This window comes from Amblyraja radiata, chromosome 9 (assembly GCF_010909765.2).
Source record: "Amblyraja radiata isolate CabotCenter1 chromosome 9, sAmbRad1.1.pri, whole genome shotgun sequence".
Classification (NCBI taxonomy): domain Eukaryota; kingdom Metazoa; phylum Chordata; class Chondrichthyes; order Rajiformes; family Rajidae; genus Amblyraja; species Amblyraja radiata.
The window spans coordinates 38,525,973-38,539,575 of record NC_045964.1 but is presented as its reverse complement, the minus strand read 5'-3'; the positions used below and the strand labels follow the sequence as shown (position 1 = coordinate 38,539,575).

The window sequence follows — 13,603 nt, the reverse complement described above, 5'->3', positions numbered from 1 at the left end:
CCTTTGAGATAGAGAAAGATAGTCTAAGTAAATTTGAGGGCAGGGTGGAAGTTGGTAGTAAAGTTGATGAAATCAACAAGTTCTGCAGAGTACAGGAGGCAGTCCCATGTAGGAGTCACCTGTTTGATTAGTACGGGTGTCAGGGGCTATGGGAGGAGGGCAGGAGAATGGGGTTAGGAGGGAGAGATAGATCAGCCATGATTGAATGGCAGAGTAGACTTGGTCTAATTCTACTCCTATCGCTAATGAACATGAACTTATGAATGTAGCAGAGAGTTCGGGAATGGTGCCAGTGTACATTTGGAACAAGGTCTGTTCGACATAACCAACAAAAAGACAGACTTAGCTGAGGCCCATGTACATGCCCAGGGCTGCACCTTTGACTTGAAGAAAGTGAGAGGAGTCAAATGAGAAGCTTTTATTAAGTTCTGCCAGGGGTGGGGGGGGAGTGTCCGTTGAATCAGGTGAGATATGTCATGGCAGCTGGGAACTGGAGCCTCCAAATCCAGTGTCAACGGGAGCACAGGAATCAGCATCCAAATGAGCCAGATACAAAGCCATCAAGATTTACAAACAATGACACAGCAGTTTATGGGAGTTTTGGTGTAAAAATATTTTTATTTCTCTAATGGCAATGAAGCTCCGAGCATTGCCAATGCTGCTGTAAAGAGAGTATGACCTGTTAGTTGTCAGTGGTAAGGGGCAAGAGTGGGACAGAGAATGATGGAGCGGGGACACAGGGTCACTGCATGCATATCTTCCTGTAATATGTTGCACGGTAAAGTCTGCCTGAAGCGACGCAGCAAATGTTATTTTACCATCAGCATCAGCCGCTGCGCTGTCAACTCAGGCGCCGCCACGCAGTGCGCAGGCGCAGGCGCGCGTTACCTGCTGGGTCTTGTAGTTGACGCGGTGCGATGGGATGATGGGAGTTGTAGGCGCGGCTCCATTACCGTCGTTGCTCGGTGGAACAAGGCCGGCGCTGTGCCGTGAAACCGCCGGGCGCTCATGTGAGTCTGCGCGCGCTCCGCACCGCACCACCTGCGCCAAGTGGCAGCTGCTTCTCAGCGTCAGGGACCCGGGTTCCATCCTCACCTCGCGTGCTGCGTCTGTGGAGCTTGCATGTTCTCCCTCTGACCACGTGAGTGTCCTCCGGATGCTCGGGTTTGTAGGTTAATTGGCTTCTGCAAATTGTCCCTAGTATGGAGTGGATGAGAGCGTGGGATAACATAGAACTAATGTGAAAGGAAGGAGCTGCAGAGGCTGGTTTCTTGCAGTTTAATTAATTGCTTCACAGTGGCCATGATTTTGCGGTATGTCCTTTCACCAGCTGGTTCTACCACTGAAAATGCCCAGCTCATTTCATGCTCACTCACTCAGGCTGGAGTGACTGCCTTTTGACATAGAACACACCGTGCTGGAGTAGCACAGGGGGGGTCAAACAGCATCTCTGGAGGGCATGGATCCTTTCTTCAAATTCATTCTTCAGATTGAAGGGGACAGACCTGAAATGTAGCCGATGCCTCTGAAGAAAGATCCCAACCTGAAACATAGTCTATGAGTCTGAAAAAGGGTCCCGATGAGAAAGATCAGCTATCTAGGTCTTCCAAAGATGCAGCCTGACCCGCTGAGTTACTCCAGCATTTTGTGTTCTATGCAAGATTCCAGCATCTGCAGTTCCTTGTGTCAGCCTTCTGACAGCCTATGCATATTTCTTCTCCCTTCTGGGTCTGCCAGGTCATCAAGGTTGTGGAAGTTTGGTGTCTTTGCCATAGCTCTGATCCCTTCTCATCTATTTTCTCAATAAATTTCAATTCTGATCTATCACATTAAACAACTCACTCCCAGAACCAACCTTCATTGCAAAATACAAATACCATGACACTTTAGTGCTTTTATCATGGTTTGCTGATGTGCACTCTCAACATTTGAATTCCTGTTTCCTTTCATTTGTAGGCCTGCTTCCATTAGGAAAGGTCAGGTGTGAAGCAGGAGGCTAGTGTTCATCGGTTATATTCTCTGTAATGAGTGGGTGCACTTGGTCCTGGTTTGCTTCTTTCCCTGCCCCACCAATTGCTGAACTGACAAACATGCTGTCTCTTAATGGAGCTCTTAAATAGTTCATATAGAATCCCTATTCCTTGTAGTTTAAATATAGCCACAAAGAAAATGTCATGTGCTTGTTCTTTGCTGGAAATAGGCCGAACTATTATCTTCAGTTTTTCATATAGTTACATTTATAGTCATACAACATTGATAATGCTCAGTACCCCTTTACCTTAAAGGGAAAAATAATTGTTTTGACTGCAAAACTCCCAGAATCTGCTATCCCAATGTTTGAAAATCTTGATGATTTCGTATCTAGCTATTTCGATGTTGATTCCTGTGTTCCCTTTGACACATTGGATCTGGGACCCCTGTTCACATGCTTCCATGAAACTCACCACTATTTCCCCTCACCTCTTTGAAACTCACCTGTTTCTATTTCTCATACTACCATGGAACTTAATTGGTTCAGTTTCCTGTACACCTTTTAAACTCACATGGGCTATGTATCCTGTGCCCCCTTTAAATGTACTGAGTTCACTGAAAAAATGATATTATGCAGGCTGTCCCGGGTAACGAACAGATTCGATTTTACAGTGGACCATGAGAAGGAGAGAGAGAGAAGGAAAGAGGGAGAATATATATATCTAGAGGGGTCTCCATACTATAAAAAGATAGAGCAAATAGATGGTTAATCATACAAATAAATTTGAAGTTGTACATATTTAACATTTTATATATTTTGCTGCTTTGGATCGATGCACGCGCACACACTAACACCCCTTTTGTACATGTACCCTACCCACCCACACCCCCTTACTTCATGGTTAATGATTGGTGACAACTGCAACCTCTTCCCAGCTCGCATGAATATTAGGTGAGAGAAGACAAGAATAAAGCCATTGCATCTTTAATGTCCATCTCCAATCATCTAGCCGCACAGTGACGCAACTGGCAGAGCTGCTTCCTCACAGCAGCAAAAGACCAGGGTTTGATCCTGATATCAGCCATGGAGTTTTCACTCTCTCTGTGACCCCGTGGTTCTCCTCTGGGTACTCTGATATCCTCTCACATCTCTAATTTATGTAAAGTACACCATCATCAGAAATATACATGGCAGCACTGATGTTTTACGGTGTAGCATGGTTTGCAATTTTTCATTGCAAGCCTTAAATGTAAAATGTTTGCTCAAATTCATTGATTCTCATATTATTAATTCTCTTCTGATTCCACATCTATTAGGCGAATCAAATGCAATTCTGAGAAAGTTTTCCTGCGTGATTGGGTGGTAACGAAGTTTTGACAAAATGAATTTTGATGAAGAGCTGATGCCCAGACAATTACCTGTGGATGACTGGGATACCACTGAAGACTTTGACCCAAGTGTGCCACCAAGAACACCCCAAGAATATTTAAAAAGAGTCCAGTAAGTAAAAGTGGGGAAAGTGTCTGAATTAAATCAATTATTGGACTTAAAGATGAAAAGAAGTGAAAGTGGAGGATCAGCACATGGAATTTTTCATTACATGCAGGTGCACTTGAATTGCAATTGATATATAAAAGGGAAGTTGCACTGTTTTCCATCAATAGATTAGACAATAGGTGTAGGAGTAGGCCATTTGGCCCTTCGAGCCTGCACCGCCATTCAATGTGATCCTGGCTGATCATCCCCAATCAGTACCCCGTTCGTGCCTTCTCCCAATATCCCCTGACCGCAATTTTTAAGAGCCCTATCTAGCTCTCTCTTGAAAGCATCCAGAGAACCTGCCTCCACCGCCCTCTGAGGCAGATAATTCCACAGACTCACCACTCTCTGTGAGAGAAAGTGTTTCCTCGTCTCTGTTCTAAATGGCTTACTCCTTATTCTTAAACTGTGGCCCCTGGTTCTGGACTCCCACAACATCGGGAACATGTTTCCTGCCTCCAGCATGTCCAAGCCCTTGACAATCTTATATGTTTCAATTAAGATCCCCTCTCATCCTTCTAAACTCCAGAGTGTACAAGCCTAGCTGCTCCATTCTCTCAGCATATGACAGTCCCGCCATCCCGGGAATTAACCTTGTAAACCTACACTGCACTCCCTCAATAGCAAGAATGTCCTTCCTCAAATTAAGGGACCAAAACTGCACATAATACTCCAGGTGCGGTCTCACTAGGGCTCTGTACAACTGCAGAAGGACCTCTTTGCTCCTATATTCGATTCCTCTTGTTATAAAGGCCAACATGCCATTCGCTTTCTTCACTGCCTGCTGTACCCGCATGCTTACTTTCATAGACTGATGTACAAGGACCCCCAGATCCTGTTGTACTTCCCCTTTTCCCAACTTGATGCCATTTAGATAGTAATCTGCCTTCCTGTATTTGCTACCAAAGTGGATAATCTCACATTTATCCGCATTAAACTTCATCTGCCATGCATCTGCCAACTCCCCCAACCTGTCCAAGTCACCCTGCATTCTCATAGCATCCTCCTCACAGTTCACACTGCCACACAGCTTTGTGTCATCTGCAAATTTGTTAATGTTACTTTGAATCCCTTCATCCAAATAATTGATGTATATTGTAAATAGCTGCGGTCCCAGCACCGAGCCTTGCGGTACCCCACTAGTCACTGCCTGCCATTCTTAAAGGGACCCGTTAATCCCTACTCTTTGTTTCCTGTCTGCCAATCACTTCTCTATCCATGTCAGCACTCTACCCCCAATACCATGTGCCCTAATTTTGCCCACTAATCTCCTATGTGAGACCTTATCAAATGCTTTCTGAAAATCCAGGTACCACTACATCCACTGAATAGAATAGAATAGAATAGAATAGCCTTTTATTGTCATCCAGACCGAAGTCTGAACGAAATTTAAGCAGTCATACATATAATACAATACAATAAAAAACAACAATAAACACATATTAACATCCACCACAGTGAGTCCACCCAACATCTCCTCACTGTGATGGAGGCAAAAGTCTTAGGGCTGCAGTCTCTTCCCTCCTCTTCTCCTTCTGCGCTGAGGCGATACCCCCCGGGCGATGTTAAAACCTGTCCTCGCGGCTCAACACCGCGGCCCTGGCTCTCCCTTGTCCATTTTCCTAGTTACATCTTCAAAAAATTCCAGAAGATTAGTCAAGCATGATTTCCCCTTCGTAAATCCATGCTGACTCGGACCGATCCTGTTACTGCTATCCAAATGTGCGACTATCTCATCTTTTATAATTGACTCCAGCATCTTCCCCACCACCGATGTCAGGCTAACTGGTCTATAATTCCCTGTTTTCTCTCTCCCGCCTTTCTTAAAAAGTGGGATAACATTAGCTACCCTCCAATCCACAGGCATTGATCCTGAGTCTATAGAACATTGGAAAATTATCACCAATGCATCCACGATTTCTAGAGCCACTTCCGTAAGTACCCTGGGATGCAGACCATCAGGCCCTGGGGATTTATCAGCCTTCAGTCCCATCAGTCTATCCAACATCATTTCCTGCCTAATGTGGATTTCCTTCAGTTCCTCTGTCACCGCAGATCCTCTAGCCACTACTATATCAGGAAGATTGTTTGTGTCCTCCTTAGTGAAGACAGATCCAAAGTACCTGTTCAACTCATCTGCCATTTCCTTGTTCCCCATAATAAATTCACCATTTTCAGTCTTCAAGGGTCCAACTTTGGTCTTAACTAATTTTTTCCTCTTCACATACGTAAAGAAGCTTTTACTATCCTGCTTTATATTCTTGGCTAGCTTACCTTCGTACCTCACCTTTTCTCCCCGTATTATCTTTTTGGTTATCTTCTGTTGTTCTTTAAACATTACTCAATCCTCTTGCTTCCCGCTCATCTTTGCTACGTTGTACTTCTTCGCTTTAATTTTTATACTGTCTCTGACATCCCTTGTCAGCCATGGTCGTCCCTTTCACCCCTTGGAATCTTTCTTCCTCCTAGGAATGAACTGATCCTGCACCTTCCGTATTATTCCTAGAAACACCTGCCATTTTTGTTCCACTGTCATCCCTGCTAGTGTTTCTTTTCAGTCAACTTTGGCCAGCTCCTCCCTCATGGCCCCATAGTCCCCTTTATTCAACTGTAACACTGACACCTCCGATCTACTCTTCTCCCTCTCCAATTGTAGATTAAACCTGACCATGTTATGGTCACTCCCTCCTAATGGCTCATTAACCTCGAGGTCTTTTATCAAATCCGGTTCATTACATAACTAAATCCAGAATTGCCTTCTCCCTGGTGGGCTCCAATACAAGCTGTTCAAAGAATCCATCACGAAGGCACTCTACAAAGTCCCTTTCTTGGGGTCCAGTACCAACCTGATTTTCCCAGTCTACCTGCATGTTGAAATCTCCCATAACAACCACAGCATTACTTTTGCTACATGCCAATTCAACTTCTGATTCGACTTGCGTCCTATGTCCAGGCTACTGTTAATTTTTTTGCCTTGCAGCATTCATCAACCAAATATGGCAATGGTGGATCCCTGGAAAAATATGTTTTTCTCTAATGGGCATTCCATGACCATGGAGATCAGAGGATTAGTTTCAATATAATTGAAAGGAAAAACAAATCAGTCTATCATGTTCTAAATAGAACGTTGATCTGTTTTAACTAATGGCAAATCCTTGCACCATTTTAAACACTTTTCACTTCCCAAAAATGTGTATAATATTTGTAAATAAACTTAACTAATGGTCTTTATCATCTTACAGTTATTATCAAAGTAAGAATGATTTCTGAATGAGTACTGTAAAGAAGTTTCCTGCTTCTCCTCAGATAGATCAGGCCTCATCATTTGGCAATACATGTTCAGCAGTAGTCTAGGAAAACAATGGAAAAAGAAGAAATAATCTGTTTCAATTTCTCACAAGGTTTCATGCTGTAAAGTGTTAGTGCATTACTAGAACATAAATGACAGATATACAGCTGAAAGATTGGAAGTAAATATTGTTGGATAAAAAAATGTAACAAGATAGTTTTGTTTTATTTGCAGTTTGCAGGTATGGATTGTAATTCAGAAGTTTTTGTTTTGCAATCAGGATCGAAGCATCAAGATGTCCTGAAGTAGTGGTGGCAGTGATTGACCCAAGAAAGTTAAAAAGTAATCAGACAGTAAATATTTCAGTAGGTACAATATATTTTATTACATGAAAACTACAGTATTTTCCTGAGTGCTTTTACCTCTGTATTGTCAGTCAATGGTACTGAAATTGGTATTAAGATTAAGTTGCCAGATAAATGACAACTTTGCAATTGAAATCTACTTTAAAGACAAAGCAAAGCAAAATTGGTTTAATTTGGATGAGGAAATCATTTTTTTAGTCACACTTGAGCAGCATAGAAATTTGCATGCTGATTTTTTGGATGGGCTGGTTCATCTTTTGAGAAACATTCCCCATAACCTATAACCATTAAGATACACATTATTAGTTGTACATTTGCTGCACACTAATCTTGCTATTGTCAAATTCTCTACTTAATATTGGTTCAACTTCAAAATATAACAATTGTTTTAACGGTACTGTAGAATGTGGCTAAGGTGAAAAATTGCTAAATGAATACATTAATTAACTGGAAACGTCAACATAATTCTTGTTTATCTGAGTGGGGGTTTTCCCTTGAAATTTGAGTGCCATGTCAAATTAGCATCATTTTGTTTATTTATGTGGCTAGCCATAGTAATAATGTATGGGGTTGATAATTAATCACATTTAATTCTTGCTATCAATGCAATTCATATATTTTTTTAAATAGGCCTGGACTTGATCAAGGGACTCAGGGACAGCATTTGTCCAAGAGTCTTCTGACCACAAATACTTTCCTTTAGAAACACCCAGTTTTCACTTATCCAGTCATAAGTTGAAGATAAAACCTATTTCTTTATCAACGTCAGCTCAAAGAAAATTCACACTTCTAATAAGTTTAATGTGATAAAGACCCTCAATCTCTTCTCCTCAATCGGACCTAATCAATGCTGATTCTTATCGATGGGGAATGAAACTCAACCTGTTTTGTCGATGGCCAGCGGGTAAAATGGGGAAATCATCTAATGACATTGGATATACTTAGAAAGTACTTATGATCAAGAGCAAGGACAAGTTGCATTTTGGGATGTCTATAACAAGGGCAGGACCTACACAATGAATACTGGGCCTCTGGGGAGTGTTGTAGAGCAGAGGGATCTAGGAGTGCAGGTGCATGGTTCCTTGAAGGTCGGGTTGCAGGTAGATAAGGTGGTCAAATGGGCTTTTTTCTGAGAGTATTGTGTTCAGTTCTGGGCACCAGGTTATAGAAAAGATATTGTCAAGCTTGAAAGGGTTCAGAGAAGATTTACGAGGATGTTGCCAGGACTAGAGGGTCTGAGTTACAGGGAGAGGTTGAATAGGCTGGGTCTCTATTCCTTGGTGCACAGGAGGATGAGGGGTGATCATGGCTGATCATCCAAAATCATGAGAGGAGTCGATCAGGTAGATGCACTGAATCTCTTACCCAGAGTAGGGGAATCGAGGACCAGAGGACATAGGTTCAAGCTGAAGGGGAAAAGATTCAATAGGAATCTGAGGGGTCACTTTTTCACACAAAGGGTGGTGGGTGTATGGAACAAGCTGCCAGATGAGTTTGTTTAAGAAACAGTTAGACAGGTACATGGAAAGGACAAGTTTGGAGGGTTATGGACCAAGCGCAAGCAGGTGGGACTAGTGTAGCTGGGACATTTTGGCCAGTGTGGGTAAGTTGGGCCAAAGGGCCTGTTTCCACACTGTATCACTCTATGACTCTAATTACCCATTCTAGCTAGGAAATATGACTATCCACCTTAGGCACAAATAGCTGCAGATGCTGGTTTACAAAGAATGTTGTAGACACAAAATGTTGGAGTAACTCAGTGGGTCAGGCAGCAGCTCTAGAAAACATGGATAGGTGACATTTCGCGGGGCTGCCAACTCTCACGCATTGAGCCCAATTCTCTGTCGTGAGAAATTCAGTGATCAACGAGAATTTCAAAATTAATATCAACTGCTTGTGTGCGCATCTGTTGACAAGACAGCAGCATTCTTATTCTCTGTTATTCTCACTTGGCCGAACCATCACATACCTCCAAAGCATGTCCCCATGCAAATTTACATTGAAAGACATGGACCGGGCAGTGAATGAGTGTCACCCAGCGCAGCAAGTAAGGCCATGTCCTGCTCCCCGTGGCAGTCGGAATTTAAGGATTTGCGGGAAGAGGCTGACATGAGCGAGGCCGGCCAGTGGCAGGAGAATGTTCACATGGGCCGCGAAACCGGGGGGGCTGGGGGGGTCCCCACTTTTTTGGTTCGACATGTTCCAATGTCTCCAGCTTTGGATGAGGCGCTGCTGTGCTCTGAGCAATCTGGTCGTGGGTGTTGGAGAGCTGGGGCGGAGGGAGGGATGGAAGCAGAAGCAGCGGCGGGGGCAGATGCGGATGGGGAGCCGGGGCTGGCGAGTGTTTGCGGGGCTGGCGAGTTGCTCGCTGCAGCTCCGGCCATTGAGCAGCCTCAGTGCAAGAGTCCCGGACCGTCGGAGACGTCGGGAGCATTGTGCCGCTGCCGTGAGAGTCTCTACGCCAAATTTGTCCTGGTGACTGGCACGGACCAGGCTGCGGCTCGGTGCATCCTGGAGGACAACCAGTGGCTGCTGGAAATAGGTACCAAGCACTGGGTAGAAGCGGTGGAAGATAGTGGCCTTCAAATGGGGGTAGTTGGAGAAAGCATCCTGCTTGCCTGCTAGATTTTCACTTCCTGTAACTGCACGAAAAATGTTCCCGATGTTGGGGGAGTTCAGAATTACTCACAGTTTAAGAATAAGGGGTAGGCCATTTAGGACTGAGATGAGGACAAACATTTTTCACTCAGGGAGTTGTGAATCTGTGGAATTCTCTGCCACAGAAGGCAGTGGAGGCCAAATCACTGGATGTTTTCAAGAGACTTACATTTAGCTCTTGGGGCTAGCGAAATCAAGGGATATGGGGGAAAAACAGGATAGGCACTGATTTTAGATGAACAGCCATGATCATATAGAATGGCAGTGCTGGCTCGAAGGGCCAAAAGGCCTATTTCTGCACCTATTTTCTATGTTTCTATGCTTGAGTATATGGCCATAAAACTCGACCACTTGATTTTGAAGCATTCATGCATGGTGGAGGTATAATGTAGTCATACAGTGATACAGTGTGAAAACAGGCCCTTCAGCCCAACTTGCCCACACCCGCCAACATGTCCCAGCTACACTACCTGCTTTTGGTCCATATCACTCCAAACCTGTCCTATCCATGTATCCGTCTAACTGTTTCTTAAATGTTGTGATAGTCCCTACCTCCTCTGCCAGCTTTTTCCATACACCCACCACCCTTTGTGTGGAAAAAGTTACCTTAAAAAATTACCCCTTAAAAATATTAAAAACAAAAAACATTGAAATCATACTTCTATAGTGCACTAAAACATGATTTTAATACATCAAAATGTCCCTACCGTGGGAGTTTCCCCACCAGATGTGAGCGGGGAACTGAGGCCAGTTGTCCGTGATGTCTGGATCCCAATGCTCAGCGCTTCGTGTTTAGGAGTTGGCTAATGTTATTGATTTGTAATTAGCCTGATTTGTAATTAGTTGACAAACCTTAATTTATTAATCCGGAATATCCAGGGGGATGGGATAAGTGTACTATTAAAATGACATGCAAGGTGTCAGGCTGTCTGTCACAACATACAGCCCGTGTAACCCATTATTTCCTTCAGTTAAATATTGGGATGGTAGCACTATTGTCATTTGCCACTCAACTATTATGTTTGCTTACTACACTGACTATTTCTAACCGCCCCCCCCCCAATTCCTTTAACAGGTTGAATAGAAATGTCCCCAATCTCGTTGTTTTATTAATTGAACACGTAGTTGAACATCCTCAAGGAGTGTAATCAGATGGAAACTGATTCAGATGCGATGTTTAAGAGTTTGGTCAAAGAAGGGGCATATTTTAAAGGAGTGACAGAGATACTTGCAGGGAAATGTGTGAGGAGGTTATTATTTGTATTTAGTTTTAGCTTGAACCAGGACATCTGAAGATTCAAAGTTGAATATAGTCATTGTGCTGATACTGACTCCAACCAACCACGGAATATCATCCATTCCGGAGGATTTATTTTTCTGATGCCATTTAAACCTCACTTGGATTTCAATCACTTCAATGTAAACGTAATTGGGAATGGGGAGCATTGGAACAAAAATTTGCCCTCGGTACATATTAACTGTAATATAATAATGTATGCATGTTGGTAGGTGCAATCAAAACAAAGATCTTTTCATCATTGTTGTGTTATGAATACCACAGAAAATATTATGTACTCTCAAGATCACATTAAATAGAATATTATTGCTTAAATATATATTGTTATTGGACTTTGCATTTCGGAAAAGTCCCAGCTGAGAGGAAGACAGCAAAATACTGAAAATATTGGGGGTGAAAATGACTTCAGGACAGTTTGTTAGGAAAATGTGGGAAATGGTAACAGAATACTTATACAGCTGAGTGAGTATAATTTTATGGATGAGAAATTGTGTTCAACCAATTGATGACTTGTTTGACAAAGTAACTAGCATGTTAGATAACAAGGAAGCCAATGGATGTAGCAAATTTTATGATACAAAATTTGGTCCGTGAAGTGCCCCATAAAAGATTACTGCATTAGATAAGCACCTGTGGACTTCAACGTAATAGGTTAAGTCCAGGGAGTCAGATATGGGGCTTTATGTGTGGGCCAGATATATTGTCAGTGCAGAGGGCTAGGAGCAAGGCCAAGTGTGCATCCAGAGTCAAGGTCTGGAATAGTACTAGGTGTGCAATCAAAGCTGGGACAATGGGAGTGTTCAGCACTGGGAACCTAAGCAGGTAAGCAGCTATGATCAGGGTAGAATAGGGGGCCAGGTGTAAGGCTGGACTCAGGGTCAGGAATGAGAGAAGGTATGCAACTGGAGTCAGGGTCAGGAGTAGTACGAGGTGTGCAGTGAGACCCAGGTTGGTCAACATGGGCAAAGTGCTTGATTATAATCTGATTTTCATACATGAATACACTAAGATCATTCATGTGCTGCACCTGTTAATCAGAGCCTGGCTCTACTGTGCAATGTAATTAGGAATGTAATTTAACCTAACCTTATTCATAGCTAATCCAATTTAAAACATAAATATTGCATTCAAGTGTAAGTTAAAAGACTCGCTACAGTATGCAAAGATTGCACAATTTCAAGCTGAAAAATGCAAAAGCTCCGTACCAATGGGAAGGGGGACATCCTCAAGGAGCGTAATCAGATGGAAACTGATTCAGATGCGATGTTTAAGAGCTTGTTCAAAGAAGGAGCATATTTTAAAGGAGTGACAGATACCCCTCCCACACCCTCCCTCCTCGGTCGATATGCTCCATTGGGCTTGGTCTCTCGCAATTTCTCACTCCCAACTCTCACCCAATGTTGGCAGCCCTGCATTTCGGGTCAGGACTCTTCTTCAGACTGATTGGAGGGAGGGGAGCGGCGAAAGCTGGAAGAGAAGTGGGGGCAGTACAAAGCCAGGCCAATGATAGGTGTGTATGCGAGGGGAGTTATGGCTGTTTCTGCACCTTGTTAGCTTTAAAGAACATTCAATAAAGATTCTGTAATTGATATTTGAAAAATAAGTTAACACATGATTTGTAGCAAGTTCATGTAGCTGCAACAAATCCCTGTGAAATAATTGGGTCTTAACTGTAAATTTATCAAAAAATGTATTTAACAAAGCAGTCAAAATCATGATTTAATCATGACTACATTCTAATCTTGCAATCTTTTTTAATCCTTTGATCGCCCTTCTATTGTATTTAAATTACATTTTCTTTTCTGTGCCTTCCTACAGTGCAGAATAATTTTTTTTTAACTCAAATGGTTGCAAAATATTCTGCAGAGGATCAAAGTGCACTATTGAGAGTCTAATATTTTCTGCATTATCTGATCATTTTCATTTAAAAGGTGTTAGTCAGGATTGATCTGCTCTTTGTGTTTTTTAATAAAATCTCAAGAAGTAGTTCCAGTACAGTATGAGATAAGTCAACTTGCTACCTCTTTTTGTTATTGTAGAAATTGATTTATTTTATCATCATCAGAGTTTCATGTCGATAGATATTCAAACTGTTATGTTGCTGCATGTTTTGGATATTTATCATAATTCAGTTTATATATTTTAGCTGTCGGGATGTCAACCAGCCCCTCCAGGATTTTCTCCCAGTCTCAAATGGCAGCAACAACAAGTAGCTCATTTTTCAGTCCTCCGACAGGTAAAAATATTTGTTTCGACCATCTATTCGAGAACTTTGTGTTGAATTACATTATAGGGGAATGACATCATTTGTTTCTAGCCATCATATAATATATTTTAGGCATTATGAATATTTAGAATGTACCCATATTTACAATGTCTTTAAATATAATGATTTTTTTTTTCATATCGAATTTGAATTTATTGAATTTCCTTTTTAAATACTGAATTACTTTTGGTAACAACATTAACAAATACTAGGATTG

General features: G+C 42.3%; 1 protein-coding gene across 2 annotated transcripts in view; it reads left to right on the top strand.

Moving 5' to 3' along the window:
• Positions 1 to 900: 900 nt before the first annotated feature.
• Positions 901 to 13,603, top strand: part of gemin2 (gem nuclear organelle associated protein 2) — a 36,263-nt gene continuing 23,560 nt past the window's right edge. The window contains exons 1-4 of one of the 2 annotated variants that reach the window (XM_033027165.1): positions 901 to 1,010; positions 3,289 to 3,472; positions 7,081 to 7,165; positions 13,267 to 13,356. In XM_033027165.1, coding sequence (XP_032883056.1) covers positions 3,354 to 3,472; positions 7,081 to 7,165; positions 13,267 to 13,356 — 294 coding nt within the window. In that variant the 5' untranslated portion in view covers positions 901 to 1,010; positions 3,289 to 3,353. The remainder of the gene's footprint in view (positions 1,011 to 3,288; positions 3,473 to 7,080; positions 7,166 to 13,266; positions 13,357 to 13,603) is intronic. The other variant, XM_033027166.1, reaches the window with a different exon arrangement.